Source organism: Ostrinia furnacalis, unplaced genomic scaffold, assembly GCF_004193835.3.
Source record: "Ostrinia furnacalis isolate ACB-3 unplaced genomic scaffold, ASM419383v2 OfSCF2306, whole genome shotgun sequence".
Classification (NCBI taxonomy): Eukaryota; Metazoa; Arthropoda; class Insecta; order Lepidoptera; family Crambidae; genus Ostrinia; species Ostrinia furnacalis.
In genome coordinates, this window is record NW_021132545.1 from 328730 (window position 1) to 352904 (window position 24175).

Below are 24175 nucleotides of genomic sequence, written 5' to 3' on the forward strand. Positions count from 1 at the left end.
CCTGGTATAAGAACCTTCTCTTTTGTTATGCCAGTCAAATATTTTCAGGATTTTGTGTACTATAAATTAACTACAGTTTTTATCCTTGGGGATGTTTTTATCCTTGTAATTATTTAACTTTCAGGTTACCGAAGGATGCTACACCCTTGCTAGCACAACAACTGTTGCTGCATAGAGAAATTGAACTAGAAAAAGGTGAGATATTTGATTATTTACATACTGTGTCCTGTTTTGTCCTTAGTTCTCTATCCTTGCGAAAAATCAATTTATTGGTGTATTACAATCGATTATTGAAGTTATTGTAAGCTAAAACTTCTTGCTTCATTTTGGAAATAATGATTTCTGTCAACTAACCAAACTACTGCAACAGCGCTAGATCGCTTATAAAGAATGTCTAAGTCGCACTAAAGTAAGGTGTACGGATGCAGTATGGTTTAGTTCAACATATCGAGTGTTATTTAATGCCAAAATCGCAAAATCTTATGCGTAGTACGTATACATCGATGATATTTGGTATGTAAATTATTCAAAACAAAACTCTTTTTTTCTCTTAACTCCAGGGATAGATTTCAGTGCGCTTCGGTTTACACATTAGTATTGGTCTGAGAAACAAAATGCACTATGGTTTCATTCTGGGCAGCACTTGGTCCAACTTCCATACATGGATTGGCACTGTCCTTTGACACGAATTTGAGCTTAAGATGTTTCCTGGGTAAAAAAGCAAGAGAATTATGACCGTTTTCACCATCAATCCCTAATTTTTAAGTGACCCCTATGAAAACAAAATCCTTGTCATGCAATGTCACTTCAAATTAGGGATTGATGGCGAAAACGGGCATAGTCCGTCAGTTAACTTATCAAAAATACTCGACACGTATTTTTCACTTTTTCCAAATAATGAAAATTTAAAGGGTTCAAAAGAAGAGGCCCGTGACGTCAATTAGTGTTCAAAAGTGCAACACTTTGTGACGTCGCGCGGACGCACCACATCTTTGAAATTATTTGTTTCATTGAAAAGTCACTGATTGACTGACGCACTCATCACCAAATCTCAGAAACTACAACTAGGAGTTTCAAATTTTGCATGGGGAAGTTCCTTTTAGAATGTAGGTGCTCATTAAGACGGGATTTTGCAAAATTCAACCTTTAAGGCCCGGTTTTTTGATTCGTAGTTAAAATAACCAATGGTCAAATTTGACAATGTCAAATGACAAGTGGTTAAGAATCAGAAAAAAATGTTTTTCGAACAATGGTTAGCTTGACTTTTAGTAAATTTTTTAACTATTAGCTAACGTTTTGTTAATATTTAACCATTAGTAGCAAAATTTAACAATTTGTTATTTTAACTATGAATCAAAAAACTGGGCCTAAGTGGGTAAAAAAGGGATCCACGCGTATGAAGTCGCGGCCGGCCGCTAGTTAAAAATATACGTGTCCAATATTTCTTGAGATTAGAGCGCTTTCACATTAGGGCGTTTGAAGCGCGACAGCAGCGCAGCAGCGGCGTTTTTATAATGTGAAGGCATATATCCGCTGTCACATAGTATGAATTTTCGGCAGCGCGTTTGTCGCGCTGCTAAAGCTACCTAAATGTGAAAGTGCTGTCAAACATAACGCATTTTTTACGAAACTAGCCTATCGCTAAATCTAGGTAAAAAATCACAGGTGTATGGTACATGCGCGAGACTTCGAACAGCGTGCACAAGTCGTCGTGCGCGTCGCTGTACTACTCGTGCGGCGTGCGCGCGACGCGCCCCAACGCCGCGCTGGAGTTGCTCGCGCAGACCTTATCCGAACCGGCCTTCAGCGTGCTCAGGACCAAGGTGAGACCATCAGATCATCATCAGGTCCGAAGACAGAAGACAGAGGCCATTTAGTCTACTGTGAGAGCTGCTGATGGTTCCTAGAGAGACTAAGGAACTTTAATAGAGGCATATGCTATGAGAAGCTACCAAGGAAGCCAGAGGGGTGGACGGTCTGATCCAGAGGGGGGAAATCAGATGTGTGTAGAGAATAGTTTTCAAGGGGGAGCTCCGCTCCCTTGACCCAGCAAGCAGACTGGTAGTTTGGCTAGTATCAGATTTGTACTAGGTAGGGGCCGCTTTTAGACACTTAGAGCTTCAAGAGAGAGCAGCTGCGTTCTTCTGATGAGCAGAGGTCAGTGAAAATGTGTCTTTTTAGGTCCCCGCTCTTAGACACGTAAAAATATGTAATATTAGGCAGGTTTCTAAGTACCATTTCCAGGGTGCAGCAGCTCTCCCCAGGTACGACCCGCTATTTGACACTTAAGAAAGAGTTTCTAGATGCGTGAGCTTTCCTATGCTCCCCTTCCCCCCCATGTCTAGAAGGCTAGGCGTGTAGTACATAGCAGTTTGGAAAGGGGGGGATAATCACACTTTTTAAGCAGGGTCCCCCGCTTTTAGACACTTAAGGAAGGGTTTCCAGGTGATCAGCTGATCTCCCTTCCTCATGTCTAGAAGGCATGCCCGTGGTACATGGTCCTCAAACAGCGTGCACAAGTCTTCGTGCGCGTCGCTGTACTACTCGTGCGGCGTGCGCGCGACGCGCCCCAACGCCGCGCTGGAGTTGCTCGCGCAGACCTTATCCGAACCGGCCTTCAGCGTGCTGAGGACCAAGGTGAGACAGCAACATCATCAGGGATTGATTGACAAAGGACGACTGGAAGATCCCAAGGAGAAAGCCCAATCTAAGCTAGGTGTAGACAGACATCTTGGGATGGTTCCACTGATCAGAAACTGATCGCGCTGTCGCTGGCCGAGCCTTGCCTTGTGATTGGAGTGATAGAGAGAGAGAGACAAAAGCACCGTCTTCATCACTCATGGCTACATATCCATGAGCCATGAGATTGCCACATGGCAGGAGAAAGGGTGTACCCAGCTTCTAGGGCAATCATCAATCTAGCCCAGGGAAGTGGTAAATTAGATGGTCCAAGGGGGTAGTCTAGACCAGGGAGAGAGGCAAATCAGATAGTCCAGAGGGGGGGAGAAAGTCAGACGGTACAGGGGGGTAGTCTAAGTCAAAGTCAAAATTTCTTTATTTGTTTAGACTAATAAATAGTTCTTACAAATCGTCATTTTGCTCTTAAGGAGCCTCTACATGTCTCATAATCTTTTTACCCTACCAGCGCTTCGAGACCAACATTTGTCAGTCTGACCCAGGATAGGGGGCAAATCAGTTGGTTTAGGGGGGGCAGCCAGAGAAAGGGGGATAATCCGTTTTTAGGCAGGGTCTCCCGCTTTTAGACACTTATGGAAGAATTTCCAGATGGGGCAGCTGCCTTACTCATCCTCCCATCTCATAATATCTGGAAGGCTAGGCGTATAGTACATAGACCTCAAACAGCGTGCACAAGTCGTCGTGCGCGTCGCTGTACTACTCGTGCGGCGTGCGCGCGACGCGCCCCAACGCCGCGCTGGAGTTGCTCGCGCAGACCTTGTCTGAACCAGCCTTCAGCGTGCTGAGGACCAAGGTGAGACAGCAGCAGCATCAGAACCTCAAGCGATTCCTCATGACCTGGAAATGACACAGAAAAAGAGAAAAAACCTCTGTCCTCATGGCCATATGGCAATACGCGGCGGAGTAACTGTGTGCAGTGGAGGAAAGGGGAGTCTGTACCAGGGACAGGAGAGTCTAGACCAAAGGAAGGGGGAATCTGGCTCATGGGGGGACAGTCTAGCCTGGGAGGACAGTCAAGCCTCGAGGGGACAGTCTGACCCTTGGTAGGACTCGCTCTTTATAGACACTTTATAGTTTCCAGGAGGGGTAACTCCTCTGATGAGCCCCCCCTCAGGGACTTAGTCTAATCAGAAGGGGGGAGAAATCTGACCAGAAGGGGGGAAAACAGTTTGGCCCAGGGGGTTGGGGGGCGAATCAGATTCGTAATAGGTAGAACCCGCGCTCGCGTTTAGACACTTGGAAGAAAGATTTCCAGGGTGCAGCAGCCCTCCCGAGGTATAACCCGCTTTTAGACACTTAAGAAGAGCTTCCAGGGAGAGCACCTGCGTTCTTCTGATGAGCAGAGGTCAGTGAAAATGTGTCTTTTTAGGTCCCCGCTCTTAGACACGTAAAAATGTGTAATATTAGGCAGGTTTCTAAGTACCATTTCCAGGGTGCAGCAGCTCTCCCCAGGTACGACCCGCTATTTGACACTTAAGAAAGAGTTTCTAGATGCGTGAGCTTTCCTATGCTCCCCTTCCTCCCCATGTCTAGAAGGCTAGGCGTGTAGTACATAGCAGTTTGGAAAGGGGGGATAATCACACTTTTTAAGCAGGGTCCCCCGCTTTTAGACACTTAAGGAAGGGTTTCCAGGTGATCAGCTGATCTCCCCCACTCATGTCCAGAAGGCATGCCCGTGGTACATGGCCCTCAAACAGCGTGCACAAGTCGTCGTGCGCGTCGCTGTACTACTCGTGCGGCGTGCGCGCGACGCGCCCCAACGCCGCGCTGGAGTTGCTCGCGCAGACCTTATCCGAACCGGCCTTCAGCGTGCTGAGGACCAAGGTGAGGCCATCAGATCATCATCAGGTCCGAAGACAGAAGACAGAGGCCATTTAGTCTACTGTGAGAGCTGCTGATGGTTCCTAGAGAGACTAAGGAACTTAAATAGAGGCAGATGCTATGAGAAGCTACCAAGGAAGCCACCCGGAACACCATCCATCATCATCATCAATCTAGAGGGGACGATCTGACCCAGAGAGGGGGGCAAATCAGATGTGCATAGAATAGTTTTCAAGGGGAGCTCCGCTCCCTTGACCCAGCAAGCAGACTGGTAGTTTGGCTAGTATCAGATTTGTACTAGGTAGAGGTCGCTTTTAGACACTTAGAGCTTCAAGAGAGAGCAGCTGCGTTCTTCTGATGAGCAGAGGTCAGTGAAAATGTCTTTTTAGGTCCCCGCTCTTAGACACGTAAAAATTTGTAGTATTAGGCAGGTTTTTAAGTACCATTTCCAGGGTGCAGCAGCTCTCCCCAGGTACGACCCGCTATTTGACACTTAAGAAAGAGTTTCTAGATGCGTGAGCTTTCCTATGCTCCCCTTCCCCCCATGTCTAGAAGGCTAGGCGTGTAGTACATAGCAGTTTGGAAAGGGGGGGATAATCACACTTTTTAAGCAGGGTCCCCCGCTTTTAGACACTTAAGGAAGGGTTTCCAGGTGATCAGCTGATCTCCCTTCCTCATGTCCAGAAGGCATGCCCGTGGTACATGGTCCTCAAACAGCGTGCACAAGTCGTCGTGCGCGTCGCTGTACTACTCGTGCGGCGTGCGCGCGACGCGCCCCAACGCCGCGCTGGAGTTGCTCGCGCAGACCTTATCCGAACCGGCCTTCAGCGTGCTGAGGACCAAAGTGAGACCATCAGATAATCATCAGGGATTGATACCTACAAAGAACTACTGAAAGTCCCAAAAAGGCAGCCCAATCTGGCTTGGTGACTCACTGATGGCTTTAAGATAGACTCAGGAACTAAAATAGACGCAGACCAAGGTAAGAGCATCATCAAGGGGTCATTTAGAGTGCAATGCAGGAGTACGACCCTCTCTTAGTTACCACAGGCAAACGCAGAATGTGGTCTTCAGCCTCCAGCCAGCATGGGGATAGGGGGCTTTTAGAGCCTTCCTTGAGCCAGCAAAGTGAGAATAGCATCATCATCAGTGTCCGAAGAGATGCCTCTTGCGCTAGGAGTGACAGAGACTGAGAGAAAAGCACCGTCTTTATCACTCATGTCTATGTGGCAATAGATATCCAGGAGAAAGGGTGAACCCAGCTTCTGAGGCAACCAGGGGGGGGGGCAATCTAGCCCAGGGAGGGCATCAAATGAGATAACCCATAGGGTGTCTAAAAAAGGGGGGGATAATCACACTTTTCAGGCAGGGTGACCCCATTTAGACACTTCAAGACAAGTTTCCTTGGGAGCTGCATTCTTTCAGTTTTTTAGGTCCTCTGCGCTTAGAAACTTAAAAGCGACACATAAGGCAAGTTTCCAGGGACCGGGCAGCTGCCTTCCTCTTCCCCCTCATGTCCAGAAGGCATGCCCGTGGTACATGGTCCTCAAACAGCGTGCACAAGTCTTCGTGCGCGTCGCTGTACTACTCGTGCGGCGTGCGCGCGACGCGCCCCAACGCCGCGCTGGAGTTGCTCGCGCAGACCTTATCCGAACCGGCCTTCAGCGTGCTGAGGACCAAGGTGAGACAGCAGCAGCATCAGGACCTCAAGCGATTTCTCATGACCTGGAACTGACAGAGACAGAGAGAGAAAAGTTTTGTCCTCATAGCCATAATATGGCAATACGCGGCGGAGTAACTGTGTGCAGTGGAGGAAAGGGGAGTCTGGACCAGGGACGGGAGAGTCTAGACCAAAGGAAGGGGGAATCTGGCTCATGGGGGGACAGTCTATCCTGGAGGAGGACAGTCTGACCCTTGATAGAACCCGCGCTTTATAGACATTTTAGTTTTCCAGGAGGAGTAGCTCCTCTGTTTCCCCCCCCCCCCCCCCCTGTCAGGGGCTCAGTCTGAACAAAAGGAGAGAGTAATTTGGCCTAGGGGGGGTGAATCAGATTGGTAATAGGTAGAACCCGCGCTCGCGTTTAGACACTTGAAGAAGGGTTTCCAGGGTGCAGCAGCCATCCCCAGGTGTAACCCGCTTTTAGACACTTAAGAAAGAGTTTCTAGATGCGTGAGCTTTCCTATGCTCCCCTTCCCCCCCATGTCTAGAAGGCTAGGCGTGTAGTACATAGCAGTTTGGAAAGGGGGGGAAAATAACACTTTTTAAGCAGGGTCCCCCGCTTTTAGACACTTAAGAATGAGTTTCCAGATGGGGCAGCTGCCTTACTCATCCTCCCATCTCATATCTGGAAGGCTAGGCGTATAGTACATAGACCTCCAACAGCGTGCACAAGTCGTCGTGCGCGTCGCTGTACTACTCGTGCGGCGTGCGCGCGACGCGCCCCAACGCCGCGCTGGAGTTGCTCGCGCAGACCTTATCCGAACCGGCCTTCAGCGTGCTGAGGACCAAGGTGAGGCCATCAGATCATCATCAGGTCCGAAGACAGAAGACAGAGGCCATTTAGTCTACTGTGAGAGCTGCTGATGGTTCCTAGAGAGACTAAGGAACTTAAATAGAGGCAGATGCTATGAGAAGCTACCAAGGAAGCCACCCAGAACACCATCCATCATCATCATCAACCCAGAGGGGTGGACGGTCTGATCCAGAGGGGGGAAATCAGATGTGTGTAGAGAATAGTTTTCAAGGGGGAGCTCCGCTCCCTTGACCCAGCAAGCAGACTGGTAGTTTGGCTAGTATCAGATTTGTACTAGGTAGAGGCCGCTTTTAGACACTTAGAGCTTCAAGAGAGAGCAGCTGCGTTCTTCTGATGAGCAGAGGTCAGTGAAAATGTGTCTTTTTAGGTCCCCGCTCTTAGACACGTAAAAATGTGTAATATTAGGCAGGTTTCTAAGTACCATTTCCAGGGTGCAGCAGCTCTCCCCAGGTACGACCCGCTATTTGACACTTAAGAAAGAGTTTCTAGATGCGTGAGCTTTCCTATGCTCCCCTTCCCCCCCATGTCTAGAAGGCTAGGCGTGTAGTACATAGCAGTTTGGAAAGGGGGGGATAATCACACTTTTTAAGCAGGGTCCCCCGCTTTTAGACACTTAAGGAAGGGTTTCCAGGTGATCAGCTGATCTCCCTTCCTCATATCCTAAAGGTAGGCCCGTGGAACATGGACTTCAAACAGCGTGCACAAGTCGTCGTGCGCGTCGCTGTACTACTCGTGCGGCGTGCGCGCGACGCGCCCCAACGCCGCGCTGGAGTTGCTCGCGCAGACCTTATCCGAACCGGCCTTCAGCGTGCTGAGGACCAAGGTGAGACTGACACCATATTCAGCAGGGATTGATTGACAAAGGACAACTGAAAGTCCCAAAAAGGCAGCCCAATCTGGCTTGGTGACTCACTGATGGCTTTAAGATAGACTCAGGAACCAAAATAGACGCAGACCAAGGTATTGGTGATTTTTTGATTGGGATAGGGGGCTTTTAGAGCCTTCCTTGAGCCACCAAAGTGAGAATAGCATCATCATCAGTGTCTGAAGCGATGTCTCTTGCGCTAGGAGTGACAGAGACAGAGAGAAAGAAAACATTTGTCCTCATGACCATGTGTCAATACCCGCCAATACGTGATGGAGCAACGGTGTACAGTGGCGGGGAGAAAGAGTATGACTCATTTGTTGGTCAGTCTTGCTTAGCAGGGAGCAGTCTAGCGGAGAAGGAGGGGAGTTTGGCCATTGGAGGGGAGATGACACCAGGAGGAGGGATCAGTCTGGCCAGTGAGAGGAAGACGCAGTTAGACACTTAAGAATAATTCCAGGGGGCACCTTCCCTCCCCAAATGGGGTATGGACTACCCCTGGGGAGGGAAGACTACCTACTGGGGGCTGTCTAGAAATGGGGGAGATAGTTAGATTTTTAGACAGGATCCCCCGTATTTTAGACAGGATCCCCCGTATTTAGACACTTAAGGAAGAGTTTCTACCTAAGAGGCAACTGCCTCTCCTCATATCCTTAAGGTAGGCCCGTGGTACATAGACTTCAAACAGCGTGCACAAGTCGTCGTGCGCGTCGCTGTACTACTCGTGCGGCGTGCGCGCGACGCGCCCCAACGCCGCGCTGGAGTTGCTCGCGCAGACCTTATCCGAACCGGCCTTCAGCGTGCTGAGGACCAAGGTGAGGCCATCAGATCATCATCAGGTCTGAAGACAGAAGACAGAGGTCATTTAGTCTACTGTGAGAGCTGCTGATGGTTCCTAGAGAGACTAAGGAACTTAAATAGAGGCAGATGCTATGAGAAGCTACCAAGGAAGCCACCCGGAACACCATCCATCATCATCATCAAGATCAACCTAGAGGGGTGGACGGTCTGATCCAGAGGGAGGAAATCAGATGTGTGTAGAGAATAGTTTTCAAGGGGGAGCTCCGCTCCCTTGACCCAGCAAGCAGACTGGTAGTTTGGCTAGTATCAGATTTGTACTAGGTAGAGGCCGCTTTTAGACACTTAGAGCTTCAAGAGAGAGCAGCTGCGTTCTTCTGATGAGCAGAGGTCAGTGAAAATGTGTCTTTTTAGGTCCCCGCTTTTAGACACGTAAAAATGTGTAATATTAGGCAGGTTTCTAAGTACCATTTCCAGGGTTCAGCAGCTCTCCCCAGGTACGACCCGCTATTTGACACTTAAGAAAGAGTTTCTAGATGCGTGAGCTTTCCTATGCTCCCCTTCCCCCCCCCCCCCATGTCTAGAAGGCTAGGCGTGTAGTATATAGCAGTTTGGAAAGGGGGGGATAATCACACTTTTAGGCAGGGTCTCCCGCTTTTAGACACTTAAGGAAGGGTTTCCAGGTGATCAGCTGATCTCCCTTCCTCATGTCTAGAAGGCATGCCCGTGGTACATGGTCCTCAAACAGCGTGCACAAGTCGTCGTGCGCGTCGCTGTACTACTCGTGCGGCGTGCGCGCGACGCGCCCCAACGCCGCGCTGGAGTTGCTCGCGCAGACCTTATCCGAACCGGCCTTCAGCGTGCTGAGGACCAAGGTGAGACAGCAGCATCGTCAGGGTCCGAAGAGATGTCTCTTGCGCTAGGAGTGACAGAGACAGAGAGAGAGAGTGAAACTGTCCACGTAACCACGAGCAACAATATCTAGAAGCATGGGCGTAACCTACTTATGGAGCAAAGGGCGCCTGTCTGACCAAGGGGGGACAGTCTGAACCTTGGGAGGACCTGCGGTTTATAGACACTTAAGGTAAAGTATCCAGGAGGAGCATCTGCCTTCCCCTGCCCCCCCTCAGGGGATCAGTCTGACCAGACTACTCCCGTCTGGTCCAGAGGAGGTGAATCAGATTGGTAATAGGTAGAACCCGCGCTCGCTCGCTCGTTTAGACACTTGAAGAAGGGTTTCCAGGGTGTAGCAGCCATCCCCAGGTGTAACCCGCTTTTAGACTATTAAGAAAGAGTTTCTAGATGCGTGAGCTACCCTCCACTCCCCTCCTCATGTCCAGAAGGCATATCAACTTTGCATAGTTTGGACTAGATGGTGCAATGTAAAATGTCCAAGGATATTTATAACTTTTATTATTTATTAATACTAAACTACCCTCATTTTTCTCCAGGAGCAACTCGGCTACATCGTGTTCAGCGGCGTACGTCGCTCCAACGGCGTGCAAGGACTAAGGGTGATCGTGCAGAGCGACCGCCACCCTGCCTTCGTGGAGGAGAGGATCGAAGCCTTCCTGCAGGGCTCACTGGTAACGGGACTATTCCCACCTCTCGTTCCCACCGCTGCAACTCCTGTGCAGCCAGGATCTACAGCTTGACCGCCAAAAACCCAACCAATAAAGGTCAAGTTTGTCCCGGGGGAAAGTTAAACTGTCATTGGACCCGCAACGAAATTAATCTGAAGAACATAGGAGGAGTTCGAAGTTAAAGTTCGACTTCCCTCCATTGCTAGGCTCACTGGTAAGTGAGCTGCGGTGACGTATAGAGCTGTAGAGTGACCGTCACCCCGCCTTCGTGGAGGAGAGGATCGAAGCCTTTCTGCAGGGCTCACTGGTAAGCTATGGCACGTACGGTGAGCTACGGTGACGTATAGTGAGCTACCGTGACGTATAGTGAGCTACGGTGAAGTACAGAGAGCTGTAGAGTGACGTCATTTGTGGAATAGGGGATCGATGCCTTCCTGCAGGGCTCACTGGTAAGCTATGTCACGTACGGTGAGCTACGGTGACGTATAGTGAGCTACCGTGACGTATAGTGAGCTACAGTGACGTGCAGAGAACTGTAGAGTGACCTCATTTGTGGAATAGGGGATCGATGCCTTCCTGCAGGGCTCACTGGTAAGCTATGTCACGTCACCGTACGTGACATAGCTTACCAGTGAGCCCTGCAGGAAGGAGCTGCGATGACGTATAGTGAGCTACCGTGACGTATAGTGAGCTACGGTGAAGTACAGAGAACTGTAGAGTGACGTCATTTGTGGAAGAGAGGATCGAGGCCTTTCTGCAGGGCTCACTGGTAAGTAAGCTACGGCGTATAGTGAGTTACGAGTGACGTATAGTGAGGTGCGGTGACGCATAGTGTGATACGGTAACGTATAGTGAGCTACGGTAACACATGGTGAGCTACGGTGACGTATAGTGAGCTACGGGTGATGTATTGTGAGCTACGGTGACATATAGTGAGCTGCGGTGACGTATGGTCAGCCACGGTAACGTATGATGAGTTATTGTAATGTATAGAGAGCTGCAGAGCGACCGCCACCCCGCCTTCGTGGAGGAGAGGATCGAAGCCTTCCTGCAGGGCTCACTGGTGAGAAACAATCATGTTAAGGGAGCTACATAGGGATGTTATGGATATGTAGTTTCGGTTATGGATACGGTTACGGATATAGGAATAATATTAGACCGGCTTCGGTTACGGTTACGGATATCCATAACATCCCTGGAGCTACAATAATATACAGTGAGCTGAAATCTCACTGTAGCTATTATGAGCTGACGTATAAGCTACAATGAGCTACGATGTTTTTAATTACATTTCTATCTAGCTACAGTAATTCATTCACCTTAAAGGCCGGCAACGCACCTGTAACGCCCTTGGGTCTGCGGGTGTCTATGGGCGACGGTAATCACTTACAATCAGGTGATCCGTCTGCTCGTTTGCCTCCTGTCACATAAAAAAAATCATATAGTTAAATAAATTTTACAGAAGGCCTTAAAATGTGTTATTATTACGACAATCTATACTAATATTATAAATGCGAAAGTAAGTCAGTAGGCTATCCGACATGATAAGCGAGCGATCTGCGGAGCTTGAGAGGTGCCGCAGTGTAAACGTATTGCATATTGCGAGCCACAGTACAGTGATATTGTCGCACGGAAAATATTCGCAAAAAATTCCACTTTCGTTTGTAATGTATTTTTTGGTGGATAATACGTTTATATAAGTCATAATAGATCACCTAAATAAATAAGGCGAGGATTGAAATCAACATTCTGTATATGGAGAAATTAATAGATTTTTTGAAAAGTAAACGTCCGTATCATTAGTCCATTTAAAATTGATTCACCTAAGCACCAAAACCTTCCCAAATTGTTTTTACATACTTTATGTTTCACAGGAATACTTAGAAAAGATGACGGATGAGGAATTCCTAAAGCACAGGGCCGCGCTCGCGGCGCACAAGTTAGAGAAGCCTAAGCGCATGTCTACCCGCGCTTCGCAGCTATGGAGCGAGATTACGGCACAGGTCAGTTAATATAGATCGTTTCATCCACTCGGACGCGCCCCACCATTCTTCCTAATGTTTGAGTGTTATCGGTACACGCTAAGTGATCCATGAGTGCACACGCACACTACAGTAATGCCTTACGGCTTGCTCGGACCACACTCCCCGCACCCCGCGCGACCGGGACCAAACACGGCCGAGTGGATGAAACGAATGATCTATATCAGTTGTACACAGGTCAGTTTATATTGTTTATCAGTTCTGCACAAAGCAGATTACAAAAAGTCTACATTAAAACAATAAATTATAATTATAGATAATAATAATGCATTTTATTCCTCAGGTGTACAACTTTGACAGGCCGCGAGTGGAAGTGGAGCAGTTGAATACGATCACAAAAGAAGAGCTGATACAGTTCTATAAGGTAAGAAGAAGAAGAAAGACATTTCATTGTTATCATCAACAGATTAGTTGGTTCATGGCATCTGGCTGGAGTATGATATAGATTATAGTTGGTTCTCCTACTTATACGAGCTGCATAAATGTAGATATTATTTGTTGTCGACACGGCACAGAAATGTATTATTGTTGCTTGTGTCTTTTACTGACGAATCAGTTTCTAGTTATCTACACCGAACAATTTAATCGGAAACAAGTATGTTTCAAGTGGAAGCGATTGGACACAAAAAAGTGTTTAAAACTGGCTGATTTGGTATTGATTATTTATACATATAAAAATTAGATATCCACTGGCGGCTTTCTCTGGATTATTCCCACCGCTGCGACTCCTGTGTAACCAGGATCTACAGCTCGTTTTCCCGGGGAAAGTTAAACTGTCATTGGACCCGCAACGTAATTAATCAGACTGGTGGCTTGCATGTAATACAAGACAAGTGTCTAGGTTTGGTAGCCTTATACTGTTTAAAAATATTTAAACGAAGCTATTACCCTTTGCCAACACTGCAACTACAATGAAGTCCAATCAGTGAAGGTTGAGTAGTCCCGAGGTATATCTAAATGTCTTGGAAACCGCAACAAATTTTATTCAAACAGAAGAATATTATAACTATTAGCGTCAGGGTATAATTTATTTATTTATTTATTTTATTGTTAGGAAAACAAACAACATATTATAACACATATAGAGTTACCAATTAAACTTCACATTTGCCAAAAGAGTTTTCACAAATAGTTCTTACATACTTCAATGTCGAATATAATTCCAGAAACACATCAGCGAAAACTCGGCCGACCGCCAGAAGTTGTCAGTGCACGTGGTATCAACAGCGGAAGGCGGCGCCGGCCGCGACGGAGCCAACGACAAGGAAGAGAAGAAGACTGGGAAGGAGGTCAGTGGTCTATGGTTGTGGCGTGTAGCGACATCTACGATACGCCACTACAAACTAGTGCACCAACAGATGGCGCTGTTACGACTTCACTATGGCATACACCACCGCGCGTACAATCCTGCATCGCGGTGGTTTTTTACCCTGCCCAGCATATACCGTCAGTTGCAGGTTCACTTGGGGTAACTGACAAAATACAGTTTTTCAGTAGAGCCGTTTAAAGTTTTTTTTCGTCTTAAATCGGACATAACTTTTTTCCTATTTAACCTTTTTTGGATCTGTTTTTACAGAAATGCTTAGAATTCTACGCGGTTTTAGATTAAATAAAAAGAATTATCTAATATGTCTTAGTTAAGGAAATAAATTGCAGTTACACCAATGTATTTTTGTACTTTTGACACTTACACTAATTTTACACCAAACTTTTGGAAAAAGTATAGGTCAAATTGGTGTAAGTATGCCCAAAGTTACAATAATTTGATGTATTTGCTGGGTTTTGTTTACTTAATTGCTGTATAATTTATGTAAAAGTATTAAAAAATAAGAGAATTCATGAAAAAAATAACATTTTGAGAGTTACTTTTATTTTATTCATTACAAATGTTAAAAAAGCCACGAAACTCAAGAAAATATGTGTAATTATTTTTTTTAAGACAGAAATATTGAAATAACTAAAGCATTACTGTGAAACTAAGTAATTTGAGTTTTTTTTTAAGCTTTGACTTACCAATACCGTATTTAGCTCTACGGGGCAACTTAAACTGAAAACAAAATGGATTTAATTTCCCACCTCTTTATAGCAATGTTGAATTAAGGTCATGAGTACTACAACAGTAAAAGTAACAGAGTAACAATAGGTTAATGTTAGCAACGCGCAGTGACGCCTAGTTGGCTGGATAGTTTGCTCAATTTCAATAAAAAAAATTGTTGAGCTAACTTTAACTTCTTTAACTGATACTGCTGGTATAATAATAATGTAATATGCCTTAAAACTTTCTAAATTCCTATTTTATTTCATGTTATAAACCTTAGCAAATCAGTGTAATTGCAAAGTTTTGTAGCAAAATTTTTACATTAATACAGATACACCAATTCAACCTGGTAAAATTATTACAATGTCAGTTACACCAAAATTGTGAAGGAAATCTGAAAAGTTCACACCTGAAAATGTCCGTGTAATTGTATTTTTTTTAAAGCTAGAATTTTTTTACATATACCATTCGAAAGAGCAGAAAAAACTAAGAAAAACTGTATATTTAACTCAAAAACCGTATTTTGTCAGTTACCCCAAGTGAACCTGCAACTGACGATACAGGGTGGAATTTTGTAATGCCACCTGGAGGGAAAGTACTCTTAATACTGTAGATAGAAAATTTTACTCAAAGGAAACATTCCTTTTTTTTTTTTTTAAAAAAAATAGTACTGCATTCAAAGATTTTCAAAAATTTGCTTTCCATATCCAAGAATCGAACCAACTAAAATCTGTTAAAAATTACACCCTGTATTTTTATTGCATCGATCGTTAGAGTGAGGTATAAGGATGAAATCTCTCTAACAAACTCGATTAATCAAGTGAAAGGAAAACCATGAAATCTTACATTATTTTAACTATTTACAGTAAATTGTATGGCATGGTAGAGAATTTTCGAAAAAATTTCGGAAATCTTTAAATGCGGTTCTATTTCTTTTCAAAAATAAAGGAATGTTTTCTTTGAGTAGAATTTTCTATCTACATTATTAAGAGTGCTTTTCCTCCAGGTGGCATTACAAAATTCCACCCTGTGTAGGAAAACCAAGATAAGTAAATTGGACCTTGGTCATCGAGCACAACACCCGCTCGGATGGAAGAACTAACACCTTAGCTTTCCTTATTGTGGTCGATCCATCGAATCCAACAGGCGTATCTAGGGCGTGTCATGGTTTAACCTAGCTTTAAGGTCAAAGGTGGTAGTCTAGCAAAATATGGGCCTATTCCCACCGCTGCAACTCCTGTGCAGCCAGGATCTACAGCTTGACCGTCAATAAAAACCCAACCAGAGAAGGCCTGTTAGGTAGGAGCCAACGACAAAGAAGAAGACTGGGAAGAAGGTCAGTAGTCTATGGTTGTGGGCGTGTCCAGCTTTAATATAGTCACAGGGGGGGTATTCTGGTAACATACGGGACTATTCCCACCTCTCGTTCCCACCGCTACAACTGCTGCGTAGCCAGGATCTACAGCTTGACCGCCAATAAAACCAGTGAAGGCGTACAGGTCTAGCACTTACGACAAGGAAGAGAAGAAGGCTGGGAAGCAGGTCAGTGGTCTATGGTCGTTACTGACGGCCGATGGGGCAGCTAGGTTCTGGAGTGGAGGCCGCGTACCGAAAAATGCAGCGTGGGACGTCCACCCACAAGGTGGACCGACGACATCGTAAAGGTAGCAGGAAGGCGCTGGGCGCAGGCCGCTACCAATCGAGCAACATGGAAAGCATTAGGGGAGGCCTATGTTCTGCAGTGGACGTCCTATGGCTGAGGTGAACAACCCAACCGGAGAAGGCCTGTAAGGAGAAGGTAGGAGCCAACGACAAAGAAGAGAAGGAGGCTGGGAAAGGAGGTCAGTAGTCTATGGTTTTGGGCGTGTCCAGCTTTTGGGCCAGGGGGGGTAGTTTGGCAATATACGGGACTATTCCCACCTCTCGTGTCCACCGCTGCAACTCCTGTGTAGCCAGGATCTACAGCTTGTCCGTTTAAAGGCTAAGTTCAATCAGTTAAGTTACTATAGTGATGTAAGTTTCCCAATTTATAACGTTTAAGGTCTTTTTTAGTCTGGCAATATGTAGAGGCTTACAATTTCCAGTGGGGCAGCAGAAAACTTACTTTCGCATACGTAGTCTAAGCCTAAGACGCCCCTCATACGTGTGTGTCTCAACTTTCGCTGAGCAACCTATCTTCTTCTTCTTTTTGTGTCGACAACAAACCTAAGTGTCAGCCCAAAACTCCGCCACAAGAGTGGCGTTGTCAGCAGCACTCATCAAATCCTCCTGAGTGCAGTTGCTTGGGCACGACATCAGGTGCTTCGTCGACTGGGGAACAAAACCGCACCTGCACTCCATGTTCAAGCCATCCAAGAATCCCCACCTGAGCAGATTGTCCTTTCTACGGCCAACCTGCGTCCGAAGTCTATTTAAAGACTTCCAGGTAAGCCAGGGAGCTCATGTCCAGGTGGAGGACTCTCAGACACAGGGACAAAAGGGCAGGGGAGATCGGCTCTCTCGCGCCATAACCTGCGACCTATAATAGGGATGTTTCCTGGGTCAAAAAGCAAGAGTTTTAATTAGTCCGTCAGTTAACTTATCAAAAAATACTACACTACTACACGTATTTTTCACTTTTTCAAACTAATGAAAATTTAAAGAGATAAAGCACGCCAAAGTTCATAAGAAGAGGCCCGTGACGTCAATGCGTGCATAAAAGTGCCGCACGTTGTGACGTCGTGCGGAACTTCAACGCACCATAACTATGTAATTATTTGTTAGATTGACAAATAAAAATATGTGTGTCCAATATTTTTTGATATTAAACATGACGGACTAAAAAATTTTTTTTAGGAAACTAGCCTATCCTCTTTATTGTTGTGAACATTCGTGCTCGGTGTGTAGGGCTTCGGTCTGGCTGCCATTTTCGTGTCGCCGCTGCTGCGACTTTACTCGCCGAGACTGCGGCCGCTCGCCACACAAATACTGGCTAGCGTGTTGTTCTACAACCAATCGGTTAATAGACACTTTCTTAACGTTATTACTTCAAAGCTATTTGGCCTGTCAACAAAAATAAAAATCATACCCGTTCCCTTAAGTAGGTATCCCCTAGCTAGACTGATAAGAGCTATGTATCTCTACGTCCGAGCGATTCCGTCAAAATACAGATCAAGAAAATATTTAAATGTTTACATTTTGTAACCTAACAGCAGTCAGAAAACATCTCAATGTCTCAAATTCATTCTTTTTGAGACGCTGTAAAAGAGCGGTTTGGCACTACGTTCAAATCTATATCCGTGAAGAATTGAACTACTCTTAGAACTATTGATATGGTTTACGCACTAGGCTTTCTCTAGTTATAGTCTGGTCGCTGAGTACGTAGAATTTTGTCCATTGACCCCAAGCTACCCATCCTTATCGCTCGCGCGTAATTACTTATTGCTGTCGCGACTGTGCGACGGGCGGCCACAGTGAGTGTGCGAGCGCAACAGCAACATAATTACGCGCGAGCGATAAGGATGGGTAGCTTGGGGTCATTGGACAAAATTCTACGTGCTCAGAGACCGGGCTTTAGTTTTCTACATCTGTATTTTGATGACTTTGAACGGACGAAGTGTGAAACCGCTCTAAGTGTTACGGTAGAAAACAGTTTTTTTTTATCTATAAGCTATGAACGTTTTTGGCCCTTTAGACCCCACAAACCCCCGATTTTTAGTTGGCCGATAGTTGGGTCGGGCTGTTAATCAGTGTGGACATGTATGGAAGTGCCCACATTACACCATTTTTATAATCGGCCGATTCTTCATACAAATCCGAAGCCGACCAAACTATCGGCCAACTAAGTCTGTTATCTGCGGAGTGTCATCAATTATTTGTAACAACCTGCTTTATATTATTGAGTCAAATGTATTTTATTTTAGTTTGTTCTCTGAAGCTGTGCCTTATAAATGAATATAAGTACCTGTTTTTGTTCCAGCCGGTGATAATCACAGATCTGGTGGAGTTCAAGTCCCGAAGGCCTCTCTACCCCCACCCTATTCCCTTCACAAACCTGCCTCGTAAGGGGGCGCATTGCAAGCTGTAGGTGCCGCTAGTGGCGATTGTCGACCTTATTCGTATAGACGTAAGACGCGTTACAGTGCAATGCGGTACTAGCACAATTAGTGATAGTTTAGTTTCTCGTCACTAGATGGCGTAATTCTAATACGAAATCGCGTTTACGCTAAAGCCCGATTTATTTAAGTCTTAGCGGAGCGGAGACGTGTTTTCTGAATTATACAGAAAATAGCACAAATAATTTTAGCGGAAAATGGTTTCTTTTTAATAGCACTAATAATTTAAATGGAAAATATGTGTTTTAATGACTGCTTTATATTATTTTGATTTGATAAATACAACATGACACATCGTGGTTTACGCTCGCATTCACAAACATTACTATGAGGTCTCACAGTGCGCGTGGACGCACAGGTTGACACGAACCAATTACAGAGCCCTATTCAACGCTGTGCGTTCGATTTGCTGCTTCACTTAAGCAAGCATCGTTTGTGAATACGGGCGTTATTCACTATTTGTGCTAGTAGCGCCCTTTGCGTAGTTTCCCTATTCAGTATGAAAACATAGTACACAAATATGCGTGAAAAGTAGTGTAAGAACTACACCTTTGCCATCTTGATTAGAAGAAAGGTATTATGTATTTGTAACGAATTTATATGACAATTGATGTTGTAGATAGGGCAATGACCAAGCCCTATAGTCTGGTCTGCAAGCACGTAGAATTTTGTCCAATGACCCCAAGCTACCCATCCTTATCGCTCGCGCGTAATTATATTGCTGTCGCGACTGTGCGACGGGCGCCCGTAGTGAGTGTGCGAGCGCGATAGGAACATAATAACGCACGAGCGATAAGGATGGGTAGCTTGGGGTCATTGGACAAAATTCTACGTGCTCACGGACCAGACTTTAGTTTGTGCTCACCTTGCCTAATATACAACATTGTATACCGATTATGTGCCAGGCCAATACAAATATACAACGCTGGGTACAACTGGGTAATGTGCTCCTAATAAGTTACCAAAACGGATAATACTAGCAAAGTAACATGGTGCCTATTCTTTCGGAATCGATCCTCAAAATACCTGTACTGTTAATAGCGGTTCTCATAGATCCATTTATTTTAAGTACCGGTTATCAGTGATACCGGTACATAAACCGGTTGTCAGTGATACCGGTACTTACACCGGTTCTCAGTGATACCGGTACTTTAACCGGTTCTCAGTGATACCGGTACTTTAACCGGTTCTCAGTGATACCGGTACATAAACCGGTTCTCAGTGATACCGGTACTTTAACCGGTTCTCAGTGATACCGGTACTTTAACCGGTTCTTAGTGGTACCGTTTCTCAGTGGTACCGGTTTTCAATTACACGACACGTCGTGTTGATTGTTGGTTTGGATTTAGTGCACAGTCTGTATAAATTAGTACTCTATTAGTACTTGGATTTGTTTACTATAATGGCCTATTAACTTAAATACGTATGTTTGGACCAACATATTAATAAATACAACAAAGTATCGCTCAAAATTGTGTTTGTGACTATTTTTTTTTCTTTAGACTGATGGAAATCATTTATTTAAATTATATCAGCTACAAATACCTACTACAGTATACGCCAAAAGAATATGATAATTTAGTAAATGCATTTTAATTAAAAATAAATCATAGATAGATAGAACATACATAGGCCGGGTTGCTATAAAATCTAGCCTAATCCAAATCCGTCCTTAAACTGTCTTTCAATCTGTTTTTGATCAAATATCAATAATTTTCGATGCTGTTACACTTAAATATTGTTTAAATAGTCTTGTAAACAATATGGAAATGTAAAAACATCGAAAACCGTAGATATTTGACCGAAAACATCTTGAAATATTACAGTTGACGGACGGATTTGAATTTGGATTGAATATAGAAAACCGGCGATAGACAGCTTGGTTTAAAATTTTCGTATGAACGTCCTGTTTTATTAAGAGGCTGGTTTTAGTGTCACGCGGACTGCCAGTGCGGATCGCTCCGCACAGCCGATCTGTATGAACTGCTAGGGAGCGGAGCGGACCGCATTACTCTAAAACGCTCCCTAGAAGTTCATACAGATTGGCCGTGCGGAGCGGGTCCGCACCGGACGGTCCGCGTGACACTAAAACCAGCCTAAGGCATTGAGAAGATCGTAATATTAAAAAATTGTATTAGTTGTATATTTTGAGTTACTAATTGAGAATGTTACTAGGTATGCAAAATCACTTGAAATCTATGTTACAGTTAGGCTTTTACATTTACAAATACATTAGTTTTTATTTCATTCAAAAATACCCAGTAGTTATGATTTTATAGGCATTCAAAGTTCGCTTAAATATTGAGTCCCGCCGACGGTCACGTGACCCCGCGTGACGTACATTCACAGTGGTCGCTCACTAGAAAACGGATATAAACATACTTAAATACATTTTTTTTGTAAATACAAACTTATTATACATATTAACACCCAGACCCATCACAGAAATTAAAATTGAATCAAACCCAAACATAATGCGATTGTGTCGTTTTATTGCGAATTACCTTCCAGCTCCATCATTAGACCCTGATTACTATATAGAATTAAAGTACTCATCAATACAAAACGAACGAGCCCAAACTCGATGGATTTAAGTCGTTTTATTATAGAGTTCCTATGGCCACCTTCCAGCTCCATCATCAGATCAGCTCCATGTCATCATAATATTGCATGGTCATCCAAATCACATGTGTTTGCGAAATTTCAGCTTAATCGGTTGCCTGGAAGTGGGTCTTAATTCAGCTTGCAAGATTCCACCCATACAAATATGAGCCAGTCACTGTAATATGACGTCACGCGCATATAATGGCGGGCCGGCCGCCGCCCGCACTTTTAAAATTCAATATCTTGGAAACTAATTGACGTATCGAAATAATTCTTTCACGTGTATTTTTTATTTTTAACAGAGAATTATTAGCCATTTAATTTTGAATTGGATGCTTTTACTTCAAGGTTCTAAATCAATTGATGTTTTATAATACATCGGTATATACCTATACTATGAGTGTACATATAAATATTTATTCGAATGAAATAATACTATTTTCAAATTGTTTGACGATTATTTCGTTGCTATAGCGTTCTTCTATGTTATAGAATCACTTGATTTTAACACACATACAATTAAAACCACAAATATCAGACTTTTTGAGCTGCCATTGGTGTCTGATATGCCTGACATTTCGACGCAATATTTCTGGGACATACTGCCACATTTTCTGGGCAATATTATAGCCTTGGCAATATTGCCTATGTTAATGAGGCAATATGGCCAGTGCTGTTGGAAGATATTGCTTGCCAGTTGTACTTGGCAATATTGCCTATATTATGGGCAATATTGCCAGTAGTGCTGCTGTGTAATATTGCTTACATTGTCAGCTCAATCAAATTGACAGCTCTTTTAACTAGTATCTTTGTATTTACTATTATTCTATACATAGAAGAGCGCAATAGAGCCTTATGTACATTTTGTATACATACATGTATGTTTTTGCATTTTGTGTTGTTTATTTTTATTCCGTACATTGTTTTATTAATAAGGATAAATAAATGTTTCGAGAAATTATAGTTTGTTTGTTTTACCCCAAGTTTTTACCTTCTATTACTATTTAGCAAGAAAATTGTAATTATTTCTTAGCGGTTCTCTTTCCTGTCTTTAATGACTAAGACGGCTACCCCAGGATTATTAAGAAAAATACTGGTAGGTATTCCGTAAGTTAAATATCACACGAACCAATCACAGAGCTCTATTCAACGCTGTGCGTTCGATTTGCTGTTTCGGTTGAGCAAGCATCGTTTGTGGATACGGGCGTTAGCTCTCAAAACTCCAAATGTACATTTTTAATAACACACCATACCAAAAATATTAGAGGAAAAATTGGTCACGAAAATAAAGTTCAGAAAATCGAATTGCAAAATGGAGGTAAAAAATCTCTAATTTGGGCCATAAGGAAAATATGTGTTCTTAAGTTATTATCGTGATTATTTTTATGTATTACCATATTTTGTTTTTATACAGGCAAAATTGGTTAAATGAAGGTGAAACCCGAATACGAGTTAAAGGAAGATGGTAACATCCAATCCCATGAAAAATTTAGTTACTTCTTAGCCTAGTAGTTCGCGTTTGGACTATGGCAGAGATCGCAGGTTCGATTTTCGCGCAATAATTGAGGTGTACTTGAACACATCTGTTTGTATTTGTCTGGGTTTTATTCTACGATGTAGTTATGCATTTAAAAAATGTATTTGATCCGTCTGGTGTACCTACCTGGTCGAGTTTTGGTTAGTTTGAGACTAGATAGCTTTGTGTATAAAATGTTTTATCCCTTTTGAAAGATGAAAAAATGCTTAGGGGAACCTGTTGAACCTTGGACAGAGTTGTACCTAAAACAATTGTATATATTTTTTAAATTATGCGGTTTTATGAAAAGTTGTCTAGGGTATTACATACGTTATTTGTCAACATTAACGTGAAGTTAGCTAAGATTCGCCGACGCCGTGCAAGTACAAGAAAAAATGGTAATTTAATATTTTACACTGACGCAGTGAGTTTTTGGAGGTTTACTTCATGTCAATTTATGAAAAATGTTGCATGTTTGACAAAACGGTTATTGGCTCCGTACACGATTACAGCGCCAACTAGCGTCCACAACTTTGTGGGTTCTGTCACATTGACATTTAGGTCGTATATTTGTGAAAAAATATCGAAATGAAAAAATAACAAATATTTTCCACTAATAAATTGTTGTGATACCACGATTTGGGTGGAAAAAAGGTTTTGAAATCATTTTGGTCATTCAAATCAAATGAGGTAAGTCCAAAAAGTGTGTTTAATTTTGATTGTGTCAGGGTTTGTTTACTTCATTTATAGTTGTAGTTTTACAGTAAAACAAAAAGAAAAAGCTACTTTAACGGTTTCATTATATAACAGTAAATATATTTAAATGTTTCTGTATCGCTAGTAATAAATTAAATATCGTTTTCAGATCGAAATGAGTATCGTTTTGAAGACCGGGTTTGTGAGAGTTACAATATCAAATTCCAACCACAAACCGTATTTAAAGGAAAGTTGTTGGTATTGGCTGGACAAGTCCGAGATGTAGAAGAATTAAGAACAAAACAAGGGCAGAGTTCAATAATTCACGCTCTCATCATAAGGCAAACATCTGTGCACAACAACTACTGTGACTCATTTTTGTACTACCACGTTGTATAGTTTAGTTATTTNAGAATTTATGTTAAATGATAAGAAATAAAAAAAACTAGATTGCAAGTTAAAGCCACTCCAGCGCGTATTTTGTCCTACACGACATAACATATCAACATTCAACAAAATTTTCTAGAAAAAATGTTGAATATTGTCATATTTTTGTTGATTGTGTAAGGCTAAACATGGACTGGAGAGCCGGCTTAAACTTAAGTGATTTGTTGCCAAAAAATTGTGAAAAATAATTAGTACAAAAAATATGGATGAGGATCTTTTTTAAAAAATACTTTTACTTAGATATTGTTGCTAATAACTGTAATAATTGGTATTTCAAATAATAATTTAACAGAAAATTAACAAATTGAAGCGAATATAAGCATTTATTTAAATTTAAATAGGTACAACGTACACGGTTCAAGGTACATCTGGTTTGTTGTACCTAGGACAGTTTTCCCTTTTTTTTTCTAGCAGCTAGTATGCCCAAATTTTTAAAATTA

At 43.5% G+C, this 24175-nt stretch overlaps 1 protein-coding gene across 2 annotated transcripts in view; it reads left to right on the plus strand.

The window, feature by feature from the left end:
• Positions 1–18856, plus strand: part of Ide (Insulin degrading metalloproteinase) — a 54447-nt gene extending 35591 nt beyond the window's left edge. The window contains exons 21-26 of one of the 2 annotated variants that reach the window (XM_028307641.1): positions 1666–1823; positions 10167–10301; positions 12173–12301; positions 12624–12704; positions 13507–13629; positions 18337–18444. In XM_028307641.1, the coding sequence (XP_028163442.1) occupies positions 1666–1823; positions 10167–10301; positions 12173–12301; positions 12624–12704; positions 13507–13629; positions 18337–18444 (734 nt within the window). Of the gene's footprint in view, positions 1–1665; positions 1824–10166; positions 10302–12172; positions 12302–12623; positions 12705–13506; positions 13630–18336 lie in introns of both variants that reach the window. The other variant, XM_028307642.1, reaches the window with a different exon arrangement.
• The last annotated feature ends 5319 nt before the right edge of the window (positions 18857–24175 follow it).